Source organism: Salvelinus alpinus, chromosome 4 (genome assembly GCF_045679555.1).
Source record: "Salvelinus alpinus chromosome 4, SLU_Salpinus.1, whole genome shotgun sequence".
NCBI classification, from domain to species: domain Eukaryota; kingdom Metazoa; phylum Chordata; class Actinopteri; order Salmoniformes; family Salmonidae; genus Salvelinus; species Salvelinus alpinus.
This window is the reverse complement of record NC_092089.1, coordinates 22,072,708-22,089,097: the sequence shown is the minus strand read 5'-3', so window position 1 is coordinate 22,089,097 and position 16,390 is coordinate 22,072,708. Positions and strand designations below refer to the sequence as shown.

General features: G+C 42.4%; 1 protein-coding gene across 9 annotated transcripts in view; it reads right to left on the bottom strand.

The window, feature by feature from the left end:
- The window catches only part of hdac9b (histone deacetylase 9b), a 156,673-nt gene that overhangs the window by 44,972 nt on the left and 95,311 nt on the right, over window positions 1–16,390 (bottom strand). For 4 of the 9 annotated variants that reach the window (XM_071396033.1, XM_071396040.1, XM_071396035.1 and 1 more), the window contains exon 1: window positions 14,368–15,258. The exons of 2 other annotated variants lie outside the window; for them this stretch is intronic. In XM_071396033.1, the coding sequence (XP_071252134.1) occupies window positions 14,368–14,476 (109 nt within the window). In that variant the 5' untranslated portion in view covers window positions 14,477–15,258. Of the gene's footprint in view, window positions 1–13,962; window positions 14,055–14,367; window positions 15,259–16,390 lie in introns of those variants that run through there. 3 more of the 9 variants (XM_071396036.1, XM_071396037.1, XM_071396034.1) reach the window with 3 other exon arrangements.

The following is a 16,390-nucleotide window of genomic DNA, read 5'->3' as shown; positions in this document are numbered from 1 at the left end:
CAAGGCTAGTCCATCTCTCTGTCTCAGAGGAGAGGATGGTTAAACCCAGGTTACTGTATCACTGTATCTCTCCTCCTGTCATTTACACCATAGAGGACAAGGCTAGTCCATCTCTCTGTCCCAGAGGAGAGGATGGTTAAACCCAGGTTACTGTATCACTGTATCTCTCCTCCTCTCATTTACACCATAGAGGACAAGGCTAGTCCATCTCTCTGTCTCAGAGGAGAGGATGGTTAAACCCAGGTTACTGTATCACTGTATCTCTCCTCCTGTCATTTACACCATAGAAGACAAGGCTAGTCCATCTCTCTGTCCCAGAGGAGAGGATGGTTAAACCCAGGTTACTGTATCTCTCCTCCTCTCATTTACACCATAGAAGACAAGGCTAGTCCATCTCTCTGTCCCAGAGGAGAGGATGGTTAAACCCAGGTTACTGTATCACTGTATCTCTCCTCCTGTCATTTACACCATAGAAGACAAGGCTAGTCCATCTCTCTGTCCCAGAGGAGAGGATGGTTAAACCCAGGTTACTGTATCTCTGTATCTCTCCTCCTCTCATTTACACCATAGAAGACAAGGCTAGTCCATCTCTCTGTCCCAGAGGAGAGGATGGTTAAACCCAGGTTACAGTATCACTGTATCTCTCCTCCTCTCATTTACACCATAGAGGACAAGGCTAGTCCATCTCTCTGTCTCAGAGGAGAGGATGGTTAAACCCAGGTTACTGTATCACTGTATCTCTCCTCCTCTCATTTACACCATAGAAGACAAGGCTAGTCCATCTCTCTGTCTCAGAGGAGAGGATGGTTAAACCCAGGTTACTGTATCACTGTATCTCTCCTCCTGTCATTTACACCATAGAAGACAAGGCTAGTCCATCTCTCTGTCCCAGAGGAGAGGATGGTTAAACCCAGGTTACTGTATCACTGTATCTCTCCTCCTCTCATTTACACCATAGAAGACAAGGCTAGTCCATCTCTCTGTCTCAGAGGAGAGGATGGTTAAACCCAGGTTACTGTATCACTGTATCTCTCCTCCTCTCATGTACACCATAGAAGACAAGGCTAGTCCATCTCTCTGTCTCAGAGGAGAGGATGGTTAAACCCAGGTTACTGTATCACTGTATCTCTCCTCCTGTCATTTACACCATAGAAGACAAGGCTAGTCCATCTCTCTGTCTCAGAGGAGAGGATGGTTAAACCCAGGTTACTGTATCACTGTATCTCTCCTCCTGTCATGTACACCATAGAGGACAAGGCTAGTCCATCTCTCTGTCTCAGAGGAGAGGATGGTTAAACCCAGGTTACTGTATCACTGTATCTCTCCTCCTGTCATGTACACCATAGAAGACAAGGCTAGTCCATCTCTCTGTCTCAGAGGAGAGGATGGTTAAACCCAGGTTACTGTATCACTGTATCTCTCCTCCTGTCATTTACACCATAGAGGACAAGGCTAGTCCATCTCTCTGTCTCAGAGGAGAGGATGGTTAAACCCAGGTTACTGTATCACTGTATCTCTCCTCCTGTCATGTACACCATAGAGGACAAGGCTAGTCCATCTCTCTGTCTCAGAGGAGAGGATGGTTAAACCCAGGTTACTGTATCACTGTATCTCTCCTCCTGTCATGTACACCATAGAAGACAAGGCTAGTCCATCTCTCTGTCTCAGAGGAGAGGATGGTTAAACCCAGGTTACTGTATCACTGTATCTCTCCTCCTGTCATTTACACCATAGAGGACAAGGCTAGTCCATCTCTCTGTCTCAGAGGAGAGGATGGTTAAACCCAGGTTACTGTATCACTGTATCTCTCCTCCTGTCATTTACACCATAGAAGACAAGGCTAGTCCATCTCTCTGTCCCAGAGGAGAGGATGGTTAAACCCAGGTTACTGTATCACTGTATCTCTCCTCCTGTCATATGAGGTTATGGAGAACAGCAAGCCTTTTGTTTTAAAGCAACCCATGTCTCATAATACCAGATAGTAACTACTGTTCTCTGGTGACAGGACATTTTGTTCACGGCTACATTTAGCTTTTTTCCAACTCTTGGAGAATATTCTAGTTCTATTCTTGTCATGGCATCAGTCACATTGTGAGAAGAGTACACACTGTACAGGCCTTATACATGTCTATTCCATTTTTAGCCTGAAAGAAAATATTCAAACCTACTTAAAATGCCAAAGGCTGAGGGGAGATTTATCGGGTGCATTCACTGCCGTAATCTTCTCAAGGGTCACATTTAGGAGAACAAATACAGGCAGTGTTTCAGGCAGCACCTGTTGTGAGAATCCTGACAGCGTTCACTGTACCTGTTTACACTATGGGAATCCGTGCATCCCAAATGACACCCTATTCCCCACATAGAGTTCTGGTAAAAAGTAGTGCACTATATATGGAATAGGGTGCCATTTGGGACGCACTCTAAGCGTTCCTCACTCGTGCTGCACATGTAAATCCCATAACATGTCAAATCCCAAGTTGGTCAGAGTTGAGCCGTACCAGAACAAGTCTCCATTAGCCCAGTTGTCCATTAACAACATACCTTCGCTGTTATAGTGTTCACTGATAATGTGAAACATATTGTCTTTCCTCTGCTTGGTGGTGGCGGTGCAGCCAGTTTTTCATTACACCGTCCAACCAGCCCCTCTGTGTGGTGCAGCAGGCGGGCGGGCGGGCGGCGCTGTCGTTATAAATGATTATAAATAGAAACATTAAAGCAAGTGCTGCAATCCTGGGCTCTGACAACCCCACACCCTTTCCACCACCACTACCACCCTAACTGGCTGCCATGGTAACGTTTGCAGGCGGCGGCAGGCGACATAATAATGTCCCTCCTTCCTGCAGAACAGATATCGAGTCTTGTTGCGTGTTGTCTCCTTGTCTCATCCTTCCTATCCTAGCTACAGTTGCTGTGTGACACTGGGGCTGGGGTAGGTAGGCTACCATCATCCTATTTAGACTGTTATCGCTATGTAATCCTAGAGTTGATACATTGGGAGAAAAAAATTATAAATACGTACACACATCATGCCACAAACACATATCTGAATTTTTTTAAATAATAATGATTGCATTGAGAAAGTACATGAATGGAATCACAGATATAATCACCATATTTCCTTATCCTCCCAGTTTGTGTTTTGTTTACTTGATACTAGGGGTTTTCTCATTTCTTTGTCACATTCAGAGAGTGAAGAGAGCAAAGGGGAATCCCCCAAGGCTGTACTTCATCTCTCTCTCTCTCTCTCTCTCTCTCTCTCTCTCTCTCTCTCTCTCTCTCTCTCTCTCTCTCTCTCTCTCTCTCTCTCTCTCTCTCTCTCTCTCTCTCTCTCTCTCTCTCCTCTGTGTTCTAAAAACAGCTCATTTTAAATAACAGAGGAACTCCTGTCAAAGAGCAGCCCAGCACCTGTAGCACACAGCCTTCCTCTAGTGACAGGGAATATTAATCTTAGTGGTAAGTACTTGACAAAATACTATTTTGTAGCAGCACGGGAGGTGTTCCAGGCGCAGCGGTGAACCTGTGAACCGATGAAAGGGCTGCGTACGGCAGTGAGTCAGACAGACAGAAAGGGCCCTGGCGGTACGGCGCTGCTGCTTCTCTAATGGTATTAAATATAGCCTGAAAAACACCTGCTGGCTGGCTGAGGGAGAACCCAGCACTGTGATGTCTTATTCATTTAATATTTCATTCCCTACCTTCACTGTGACGGGTATTAATAAGACGCTCCACTTTGATCTGGAGGCTCCATTAGAATCATACAGCACAGCTCTGTGACTCCATCAGAATCCTACAGCACAGCTCTGTGACTCCATCAGAATCCTACAGCACAGCTCTGTGACTCCATCAGAATCCTACAGCACAGCTCTGTGACTCCATCAGAATCATACAGGACAGCTCTGTGACTCCATCAGAATCCTACAGCACAGCTCTGTGACTCCATCAGAATCATACAGCACAGCTCTGTGACTCCATCAGAATCATACAGCACAGCTCTGTGACTCCATCAGAATCCTACAGCACAGCTCTGTGACTCCATCAGAATCCTACAGCACAGCTCTGTGACTCCATCAGAATCCTACAGCACAGCTCTGTGACTCCATCAGAATCCTACAGCACAGCTCTGTGACCCCAAGCATACTTCCAAAGTTGTGGCAAAATGGCTTAAGGACAACAAAGTCAAGGTATTGGAGTGGCCATCACAAAGCCCTGACCTCAATACCATAGAAAATTTGTGGGCAGAACTGAAAAAGCGTGTGTGAGCAAGGAGGCGTACAAACCTGACTCAGTTACACCAGCTCTGTCAGGAGGAAACATTTGACCCAAGTTAAACAATTTAAAGGCAATGCTACCGAATACTAACTGAGTGTATGTAAACTTCTGACCCACTGGGAATGTGATGAAAGAAATAAAAGCTGAAATAAATCATTCTCTCTACTATTATTCTGACATTTCACATTCTTAAAATAAAGTGGTGATCCTAACTGACCTAAGACAGGGAATTTTTACTAGGATTAAATGTCAGGAATTGTAAAAAACTGAGTTTAAATGTATTTGGCTAAGGTGTATGTAAACTTCCGACTTCAACTGTATATAGGGAATAGGGAATGAGAATACAAGGTTTACTCTCCACTGCAGATTCTTCCTTTTAAAAAATGATAGTTGTTACAAAAAGGTAAGTAACCCCAGCCACCTTCAAATCGTAAGTAACGTTCATTTAGAAAGTTAATTTGACCAAAGTTATAGTTACATTATAAGATGCAACATTTTAAGTCAGCGGAAAAACTATTTTGTAAGTTGAATTTATTTTTTCAAACTAGGCCTTACACTCCTTATCAACATAAGCCATCTGTTGTTCAAGTCAAGTGCAGACACTGTACAGAGACACAGCACCCTGTTAAACAGAACACATAGTAAAGAAGGCAGATCTTTGCCCGAGATATTATCATCATGTCTGTTTTGAATTAACCAGCATCATACACCGACATTAAAATAGACCAATGTCTATCTGGTTATATCTGTGGCTGCCTACGGCTAAGTTTAGGATTCAGAAATGACTATGTCAAATGTTCTACGTGAAACTGAAATCTGCTGTTGATGCACTCCAAATACCAGCAAAGGCAAAGGAGGAGAACACGGAAGCAGCAGTAACTACGGCTAAATATAACATATTTTCTGAGCTGCCTGGGTCTTAATATAGACAATGTGTGAAAGACTGTCATGGATGTCAGGCTGTCTGCTTAATTTAACACAGAGTTTTGTTTTTAAGCTAATCGCCCTGAAGGAGCACTGAATCAACCTCTTTGGCTTTTTGAAGAAGATACAATAAACTGTTACTACTAGATATTCATTCACCTGCAGCTTTCCTTCAGCGAAACAAGTGATGGGGCCTCCTCATTGGTGGAGAGGTGTCGCTAAGCGCCAACGGCAGGGGCTGGCGGGTAAACAAGAGATTTATGAATGACAGGTCCAATTTGTTTTTAGCACCAGGGAGAGACAAGCAGCACCCTGCCCCAAATTCTTCCCCTCCGAGGGCCCTGCCAACAGGGGATAGGGTGACTCATAACCAGTCACTGCACTAGCCTCCTCTCTGACACCACGGGCCAACACTACCACCACACAGCTCCGTGACCGCCTGTCCCCAACGTGTTTATTTCTATAACAGATCTGTCTCTCATTAGCCCCCATGGCGGTTAGAGTGACGATCACAGCTTTCATTTGAGACGTTGGCATGGCAATGGCAGGTGGTTGCTTCCCAATTGGCACCCCATTACCTATATAGTGCACTACTTTGACCAGAGCCCATAGGGAATAGGGTGCCATGTGGGACACAGTCCGTGTCTGTTTTTACCTTGAGGAGTCACACTAGCAGGCTTCACCCACCACACAGCAGAGAGAGAGAGAGAGGAGAGACACATGTCGTCTGGACTGGTGGGAGTGTTACATGTTGTGACGTCTGTGATGTGAGATATGTTTTCTTGGATCTCTTCCCATCATCTATTTGTCACACAATTGGCCCAGCGTCGTCCGGGTCAGGGGAAGGTTTGGCCGAGGTAGGCCGTTATTGTAAAATAGGAATTTGTTCCTAACTGACTGAACGAGTTAAATAAAGGTTTAATAAAAACATTAAATAAAAAATTGATAGACTATATGACCAAAGGTATGTAGACACCTGCTCGTCGGACATCTCATTCCAAAATCATGGGCATTAATATGGAGTTGGTCCCCCTTTGCTTCTATAACAGCCTCCACTCTTCTGGGAAGACTTTCCACTAGATGTTGGAACATTGCTGCGGGAACTTGCTTCCATTCAGCCACAAGAGCATTAATAAGGTCGGGCACTGATGTTGGGCGATTAGGCCTGGCTTGCAGTCAACGTTCCAATTCCTCCCAAAGGTGTTCGATGGGTTTGAAGTCAGGGCTCTGTGCAGACCTGTAAAGTTCTTCCACACTGAAACAAACTGTTGCCACCAAGTTTTCCCTTCACTGGAACTAAGGGGCCTAGCCCAAACCATGAAATATCAGCCTCAGACCATTATTCTTCCTCCTCCAAACTTTACAGTCGGTACTATGCATTGGGGCAGGTAGAGTTCTCCTGGCATCCGCCAAACCCAGATTCGTCCGTCGGACTGCCAGATGGTGAAGCGTGATTCATCACTCCAGAGAATACATTTCCACTGCTCCAGAGTCCAATGGTGGCGAGCTTTGCACCACTCCAGTCAACGCTTGGCATTGCGCATGTTGATTTTTGGCTTGTGTGCCACTGCTCGGCTATGGAAACCCATTTCGTGACGCTCCTGACGAACAGTTCTTGTGCTGACGTTTACTTCGAGAGGCAGTTTGGAACTCGGTGGTGAGTGTTGCAACCAAGGACAGACGATTTTTATGCGCTTCAGCACTCGGAGGTCCCTTTCTGTGAGCTTGTGTGGCCTACCACTTTGTGGTTGAGCCGTTGTTGCTCCTAGACGTTTCCACTTCACAATAACAGCACTTACAGTTTACCGGGGCAGCTCTTGCAGGGCAGAAATTTGACGAACTGACTTGTTGGAAAGGTGGCATCCTATGACGATTGCATGGCTGTGTGCTGTCAGCAACGGGTGTGGCTGAAATAGCCGAATCCACTAATTTGAAGGCGTGTCCACATACTTTTATATATATAGTATTGTCTTAATTAATCAGTGTCCGAGAAACTGACCCATAGTGTTTAATGTATCATTCTGAATGGAGATGAGACTGTGGCCGACACTATGACACTAAGTAGACGTATCCCCACTAGGTTAATTAACAAGTATTGGGTTATTCATCTTTCTGATGGCACTTTGCTTGACTGCTTCACATAGCAACACTTTGCAACACTTTGTGAAGACCATAATAATATTATAGAGCTCTGTGAAGACCATAATAATATTATAGAGCTCTGTGAAGACCATAATAATATTATAGAGCTCTGTGAAGACCATAATAATATTATAGAGCTCTGTATAGACCATAATAATATTATAGAGCTCTGTGAAGACCATAATAATATTATAGAGCTCTGTGAAGACCATAATAATATTATAGAGCTCTGTGAAGACCATAATAATATTATAGAGCTCTGTATAGACCATAATAATATTATAGATCTTTGTATAGACCATAATAATATTATAGAGCTCTGTGAAGACTATATTAATATTATAGATCTCTGTATAGACCATAATAATATTATAGAGCTCTGTGAAGACCATAATAATATTATAGAGCTCTGTGAAGACCATAATAATATTATAGAGCTCTGTGAAGACTATAATAACAATACCATAGAGCTCCTGTCTAAATAAATCCATGCCAGGAAAGGAGTAAGTACTAAACTCTGAGTCTAAATGAGAACAAGCCAATTATTGCTTTTCCAGCATTTTCCATTATCCTGTTGCCAGTCAAGGGAGCCATATAAACCATGATATCACTTAAAATGATTAACTACAGATGTAGGATCTTAATTTGACCAGTATTGTCATAGTAAAATAATCCTGCAGCAACAGGATTTGAACATTTAGTCCATAATGTTGCTTGGTCGGTGGTTGGGCTATTAGCTGGACAAAAGTAAGCTACATAAAAAGTGCAATAATCTTAATATAACAGTGTGTTAATGAGGGTTTTCAGTGAATTTATGTAAATCAGGAAGCTCATCTGCATTTCCTGTGGCGAAGAAGAATTCTCAGCAACAAAAGAGCGATCAAATAAGATTCTACATCTGTTTTGGCTCTTACAGACACATTCGTTAAAAGACAGCAACAAACAACAAGCCAATAATAATAATAATAATATAACACTTACAATCCAACAATCCAAAATTATCTGAATATAAGTGAAAAGACATCAACAAACTAAAAATTTGATCCCAACAACTGACACTTAATTATAAATACAGTGCAATATAGTCAATCCAACAATCCCAAACAATACTTTTTCCTGCTTTGCAAAAACATTGTGACATTCAACCAAGCTTTTAGAGCCCTTTCTAACTGGCCTTGTATAAATAGAAACTGGGAGATGCAGAAGATGTTTCAAGGCAGGAATAGCCTGATGCTTGGGTCTGCTATGTGGTGCTGGATCTCTCATTAGGTGCCTTGTTATTTTTGGGCAGCTGGCACGTCTAAAGCAGGAAACAGACCTTTATTTTTAAGTCCCAGGCGGTCAGGCTCGTCTTTGCAGCTCAAACAGAGCTGTGGCTTGCAGACTATCTTCTATAGCTAACAAAAGGAGCCGAGCCGCTGCCGCGCAGTGCCACAGACCGAACCGCTCAAACCCCGGTCATTCACCATAGAGTTTAATGTGTATGTCCTTAAAGGGATACTTCGGGATTTTGGCCCTTTATCTACTTCCCAAGAGTCAGATGAACTCTGTGGTGTGTCTCTGTGTCCAGTATGAAGGAAGATGGAGGTAGTCTCGTGAGCCAATGCTAACTAGCGTTAGTACAATGACTGGAAGTCTATGGTTATCTGCAAGCATGCTAGTTAGCAATTGCACTAATAAAAATGCTATCCACAAGTTCATCTGACTGGTGAAAATCCAAAAGTAGCCCTTTAATGTAATGAAACTGTCCAACCATGGGGCACTGCTTTATACAGTCTATAGGACTCTGTCACCTCCCAAAATGACTACCGTTCTGTAATGTACAGTAACATAGCAACACAATCAAAATAATGTACATAACGGTGGCAGACAGAGAGAGAACTGTACGTTTCACATTTGTATAGCACTTTACTACCTCCCCAGGATGCCATGCAAAGCCTGTCTTTTCCCTTGTACAGGTCCAATCATCAGCCCAGTGATGGAAGGATGTGGGCCCAGCACATTCACAGCAACTCAACAGAGCGTCACACGATACAGAACCTCTGATTGGCCGTTGTGGATTAGAAATGACGCAACGTCAACAACAGCTGTTCCTCTAATACCATGTTCCTCTAAATTTCATCAAATTTCATCAAATTATTAGAGTGAAGAAATAATTGCTTGATACCAAGACTATGCTTATCGATTATTAATATTCAAACCGTATATTTGGAACGTTCAACTATTGTTTAACAGTTCAAGAGAAACATCTTGTTACATATTTGTAATGCAGAAGGGGTACCGAGTAACTGTAATGCAATATACAAATCTAATTCACCAGACAGTCTTTGTTAAGCAGCAGATGATTGAAATGAATATAACGGTAGAGAGAGCAGCAGACAAAGGAGAGGCCATGGTCATATTATAGCGCATTATAAACACAGTGCTGTTTTGAGTTTTATTATTCTCAACAATCCCACTTCCTGACATTACATTTAGTTAACTAATTAGTCATTTTCTCTTTTTCAAAAAGCCTTTGTGTCTGAGCACTTTGTTTATGTCACGTTAGAACACGTTGATGTCACTGTTACATGGCTCATCTCATTAAAATCACAAAGACGTGTTGTCTTCCTCCCCCTGAATTCATTGAGCTTCTTCAACATGAAAGCCGGGGAGATGAGAGTGTTATTAAATGAAGTGTGAATTCATGAAGAGCTCTGTGGACAGAAACCTTTATGGATGTTGGTTCTCCAGATAGTGGCAAGGACAGCTTCATCACCATTGAATGTGATTATAAACCCACTCATGACACACCATTTTAGATGGTTTCAGATGTCATGTCTAACATGTGAACTGTCAGGAAATGAACGTATGTGTATCTTTCTGTATGTGAGCGTCACTAGGTCAAATTCCTAACAACTTGTTTTTACCCTGTTAACCCTGCCTCCCATGGTCTTAGTCCAACAGAACAGACCTGTGTGCTGTGCAGCAGTCACTGTGGTACCTCCCTGTCTCCATGGTCTTAGTCCAACAGAACAGACCTGTGTGCTGTGCAGCAGTCACTGTGGTGCCTCCCTGCCTCCCATGCAGCCGTCATAAAAGGCATGTGACAAGGCTATTTTTAGAACCGAAGATATTATCGTCAACAAGTGAAACCAGAATAAGAGACAGGCACACGCACACACACACACATTACACACACACACACACACACACACACACACACACACACACACACACACACACACACACACACACACACACACACACACACACACACACACACACACACACACACACACACACACACACACACACACACACACACACACACACACACACACACACTAAATAGGTAAATGATAAATGAAGTATATCTCTCCTTCCAAAGCACTGTTATATCAGGGGTGTGCTGCTGGCTGCTGAGATGGAGTGATAAAGACGGCAAGGCGCCTAATCTTAGCTGGCTAATGCCATAAGCCCAAAATAACACACCTAAGAATAGCTGACCCACAGAATAAGCAAGAAGCCTGAATTTCAGGCACTTAAAATATCTTGTTGTTTGGCAGATAATGTTCTGGGAGAAGAAGAAAAAGAAGAAGACCTGAAATGCATGGCTTGAAGGAAAGGGAAAAGCAGCAATGGATGTTGGGATTGACCTGGTGCTCTATTGACAGAGGAGAGGAGATAGAATGTGTCATGCTAGAGCCTTATTCACACTTGTTCTGCTCTTCTTGTTGTGCTAACTACCATGGGTCATGTACTGTACTACCTTTCAGCTTGTCTACAGGATATAATAGAACAGAATGGAATAAAACAGGGCAGAATAGAACAGAGAAAAATAGAACAGAATTGAACAGAGCAGAATAGAATAGGACAGAATAGAACATAATAGAACAGGGCAGAATAGAAGAGAATACAACAGAATAAAACATAGCAGAATAGAATACAACAGAATCAAACAGAGCAGAATAGAATAGAGCAGAACAGAATAGAACAGAGCATAATAGAATAGGACAGAATAGAATAGAACAGAGCATAATATAATAGGACAGAATAGAATAGAGCAGAACAGAGCATAATAGAATAGGACAGAATAGAATAGAACAGAGCAGAGCAGAGCAGAATAGGACAGAATAAGACATAATATAATAGAATATAATCGAACAGAGCAGAATAGAATAGGACAGAATAGAATAGAACAGAGCAGAGCAGAGCAGAATAGGACAGAATAAGACATAATATAATAGAATATAATCGAACAGAGCAGAATAGAATAGGACAGAATAGAATAGAGCAGAATAAAATAGGACAGAATATAATATAATTGAACAGAGCAGAATAGAATAGGACAGAATTTAATAACAATGCAGTATGTAGTTAATGAGTAGAGATGTGTTAGTTCTGTGGTTAATTAAGTAGAGATGTGTTTGTTCTGTGGTTAATTAAGTAGAGATGTGTTGGTTCTGTGGTTAATTAAGTAGAGATGTGTTTGTCCTGTAGTTAATTAAGTAGAGATGTGTTGGTCCTGTGATTAATTAAGTAGAGATGTGTTGGTTCTGTGGTTAATTAAGTAGAGATGTGTTGGTTCTGTGGTTAATTAAGTAGAGATGTGTTGGTTCTGTGGTTAATTAAGTAGAGATGTGTTGGTTCTGTGGTTAATTAAGTAGAGATGTGTTGGTCCTGTGATTAATTAAGTAGAGATGTGTTGGTTCTGTGGTTAATTAAGTAGAGATGTGTTTGTTCTGTGGTTAATTAAGTAGAGATGTGTTTGTTCTGTGATTAATTAAGTAGAGATGTGTTGGTTCTGTGGTTAATTAAGTAGAGATGTGTTTGTTCTGTGGTTAATTAAGTAGAGATGTGTTTGTTCTGTGATTAATTAAGTAGAGATGTGTTGGTTCTGTGGTTAATTAAGTAGAGATGTGTTGGTTCTGTGGTTAATGAAGTAGAGATGTGTTGGTTCTGTGGTTAATGAAGTAGAGATGTGTTGGTCCTGTGATTAATTAAGTAGAGATGTGTTGGTTCTGTGGTTAATTAAGTAGAGATGTGTTGGTTCTGTGGTTAATGAAGTAGAGATGTGTTGGTCCTGTGATTAATTAAGTAGAGATGTGTTGGTTCTGTGGTTAATTAAGTAGAGATGTGTTGGTTCTGTGGTTAATTAAGTAGAGATGTGTTGGTCCTGTGGTTAATTAAGTAGAGATGTGTTGGTTCTGTGGTTAATTAAGTAGAGATGTGTTGGTTCTGTGGTTAATGAAGTAGAGATGTGTTGGTTCTGTGGTTAATTAAGTAGAGATGTGTTGGTCCTGTGGTTAATTAAGTAGAGATGTGTTGGTTCTGTGGTTAATTAAGTAGAGATGTGTTGGTTCTGTGGTTAATGAAGTAGAGATGTGTTGGTCCTGTGATTAATTAAGTAGAGATGTGTTGGTTCTGTGGTTAATTAAGTAGAGATGTGTTGGTTCTGTGGTTAATTAAGTAGAGATGTGTTGGTCCTGTGATTAATGAAGTAGAGATGTGTTGGTTCTGTAGTTAATGAAGTAGATATGTGTTGGTTCTGTGATTAATGAAGTAGAGATGTGTTGGTCCTGTAGTTAATGAAGTAGATATGTGTTTGTCCTGTAGTTAATATACTGTACTGGTGGTTAAATATAGTTCTGCAACAGACAACAGTACAACGTGTATGAGGAGAAATACACTGAGTTTACAGACACACACTATAAGAGTCATGTCCACAGAGCATGTGGTATCCTTGGTGATCAATGTGAGGATGTGTGAAATGAATAATTTAAGTGTTTATCTCTAATGTTCACAAGTTATTGAGAAATCAATAGCCATAATATTCATTTCCTGTATACAACTCTCTGCCTACAATACGCTGTACATGACTCAATCTGTGTATTGTCATAACAATGCTGCCCACCAAAAGTCCTGACATTTACTGTAGTGTGTGTGCTTTCCCATAATACAATGCTGGTCCAACAGCCCTAGACCCATTAGATGACAAGAGCCAAGTGAATTTTCTGAACTACCACAAGTCCAAAAGGCAGAGAATAGCAGAGTGACTCACATTGAGTGAATACCGTAAACCAACATTACTCAGAATGATGTCAGATTCGTTTGAACCCTGAGATTCATTTCTCAGGTCAGAAATAGAATGTCATTGTGTTTGGTAAACATCCACAGAGACACAGAGATAATCTTTTCATGTTCATTTCCGTTTGCCTTGTACTGTCTGTATGTTTACCATGGCATTCATTTCCGTTTGCCTTGTACTGTCTGTATTTTTACCATGGCATTTCCTGTTACTGTTATACCTCAAAAAGTGAAGACTGACATGGAAGCCTCCCTATCCAAACACAACATCCCTTTCATGTTTTCATGACATTTCATTGTGGTGACAATGACTGTAAAAAGCACAGTGCTATTAATATGCACCAAAACAAATCCAAACAGTGCATTCAGTCCATATCCACACAATGATAAAACTATGTGTATTTACTAACACTCACTATACAGACAGTTTTAAACATGTTTGTTTTACTCCATTCAGACACAAGCAAACAGAGAAACAATGACAGTAAATGAATACTTCCCATCCATAAGCACCGCACACTGTAAAACCATGCAGTATAATATCACACACGTAAATACCTGGATACAGAAAGCAGTGCCTGATCATAACGCGTTGCTGTGCTGAGAAGTTTGGAGCCCTCCTTTCACAGAGGCAGATAGATAGAGACTGACTGGGAGAGACCGGAGAGTTGAGAGAATGAAACAGAGGGAGAGGGAGGTAGGGAGAGAGAGAGAGAGAGAGAGAGAGAGAGAGAGAGAGAGAGAGAGAGAGAGAGAGAGAGAGAGAGAGAGAGAGAGAGAGAGAGAGAGAAAAAGAGAGTGGGAAATAAGGAGAGAGAGCGGCAGACCGCCAGATGAAGAGAAACAGAGAGATTGAGAGAGAGAATAAGAGAGAGGATAATAGTGCTATAAAAATCCAGAGAAAAAAGAGAAAGACAGGCTATCCCTTTAGGAGCAGAGAGAGAGCCTGGTGGGTCTGGTCACCTGAGTTACCGTTGTGCATCTTCTGCTGGTCCAAGAGTCGCTGGTGACCAACGAGCTTGTTTGTTGTGGTGGAGAAATTTGACTCGCTCTCGTAAATCGTCTGCAGCATACTCCACTCAGCGCTCAGGTCGCATTGCAAACTCTGCTGTTCCTGTCCCCAAAGAGCCAACCCTCTCGCAGCAGTGCACTCAGGGGAACGACCACGACGACGTACAGCGACTTGAGACAGAAACAGCTCTCCTCCTTTTCCTCTGAGGAAACTCTCTCTCTCTTGCTGTGCTGAAACGCAATACAATAACCACACCACACACTCCCTCTGTGAGGCTTTCCCCAGTATACTGTGACTACACAGCACAATAGAACACAGAGATTCAGTCAAGAAGTCCCTGTTCAGACAGAGTTAGAAGATGACTGGCAGTCTGATTCTCTTCTCTTGTTGTGACACTGAACTACTACCCTGCTCTTATTCCCTCTGATCTCTCTCTCTCTCTCTGTCGTCTCTCTCTCTCTCGTCTGTCTTCTCCTCTCTGTTCCTCTCTCAGTAATGTCTGAGCGGTGAGAGTGAGCCTGCCTGCCTGTGTTTCAACCTTCCAGTGGGGGGTGTCCTAGTCAGAGCTGAGCTAAGCCGTGCACTGTTTAACCGTCAACCTCTCACAGGAAAGTAATGCTTGAGCCGGAGAGGGTGCAAGCTTAATTTGCATGTGAATTAACAACAGCGTGGCCCACAGGTGACAGAAATAGAACAATGGCCAGCCCCGGCTATAAATAGGAGGGCCGAGGCGAGGGGATTGGAGCAGCATTGATGCGTTTAAAAATACCTCCACCAAACACAGCTGTCTCTTCTACAGCTCTACAGCTAGATTCCTGCCAGAAGGCATGTCTCCTGACTGACTCCCTCCCTCCCTCTCTCCCAGAGCAGAGCCCAGCCAAGCTGCAGATGGAGGCTCACTCTGCTTGATTCCCCCCCCTCCCTCTCCCCCCCTCTCTCTCTTGCACTTTTCTCTCACTATCTCTCACTCTTTCTTTCATTTCAACTCTATTTATCACTCTCTCCTTTCTCTTTCCCTCTATGTATCTCTCTACCCTCTCTCATCTCTCTCTCTCTGTCCCTCTCTCATATCTCTCTCTACCCTCTCTCATCTCTCTATCTCTCTACCCTCTCTCATCTCTCTCTCTATCTCTCTCCCTCTCTCATCTCTCTCTCTCATCTCTCTACCCTCTCTCATCTCTCTATCTCTCTACCCTCTCTCATCTCTCTCTCTATCTCTCTCCCTCTCTCATCTCTCTCTCTCTACCCTCTCTCATCTCTCTCTCTCTCCCTCTCCCATCTCTCTCTATCTATCTCTCTACCCTCTCTCATCTCTCTCTCTCTCTATCTCTCCCTCTCTCATCTCTCTCTCTCTATCTCTCTACCCTCTCTCTATCTCTCTCCCTCTCTCATCTCTCATCTCTCTACCCTCTCTCAATCTCTACCCTCTCTCATCTCTCTCTCTATCTCTCTCCCTCTCTCATCTCTCTATCTCTCTACCCTCTCTCATCTCTCTCTCTATCTCTCTCCCTCTCTCATCTCTCTCTACCCTCTCTCATCTCTCTCTCTCTCTCTCATCTCTCTCTCTATCTCTCTCCCTCTCTCATCTCTCTCTCTCATCTCTCTACCCTCTCTCATCTCTCTATCTCTCTACCCTCTCTCATCTCTCTCTCTATCTCTCTCCCTCTCTCATCTCCCTCTCTCTACCCTCTCTCATCTCTCTCTCTCTCCCTCTCCCATCTCAATTCAATTCAATTCAATTCAATTCAAGGGGCTTTATTGGCATGGGAAACATGTGTTAACATTGCCAAAGCAAGTGAGGTAGATATTATACAAAAGTGAAATAAACAATACAAATTAACAGTAAACATTACACATACAGAAGTTTCAAAACAATAAAGACATTACAAATGTTATATTATATATATACAGTGTTGTAACAATGTACAAATAGTTAAGGCACACAAGTTAAAATAAATAAGCATAAATATGGGT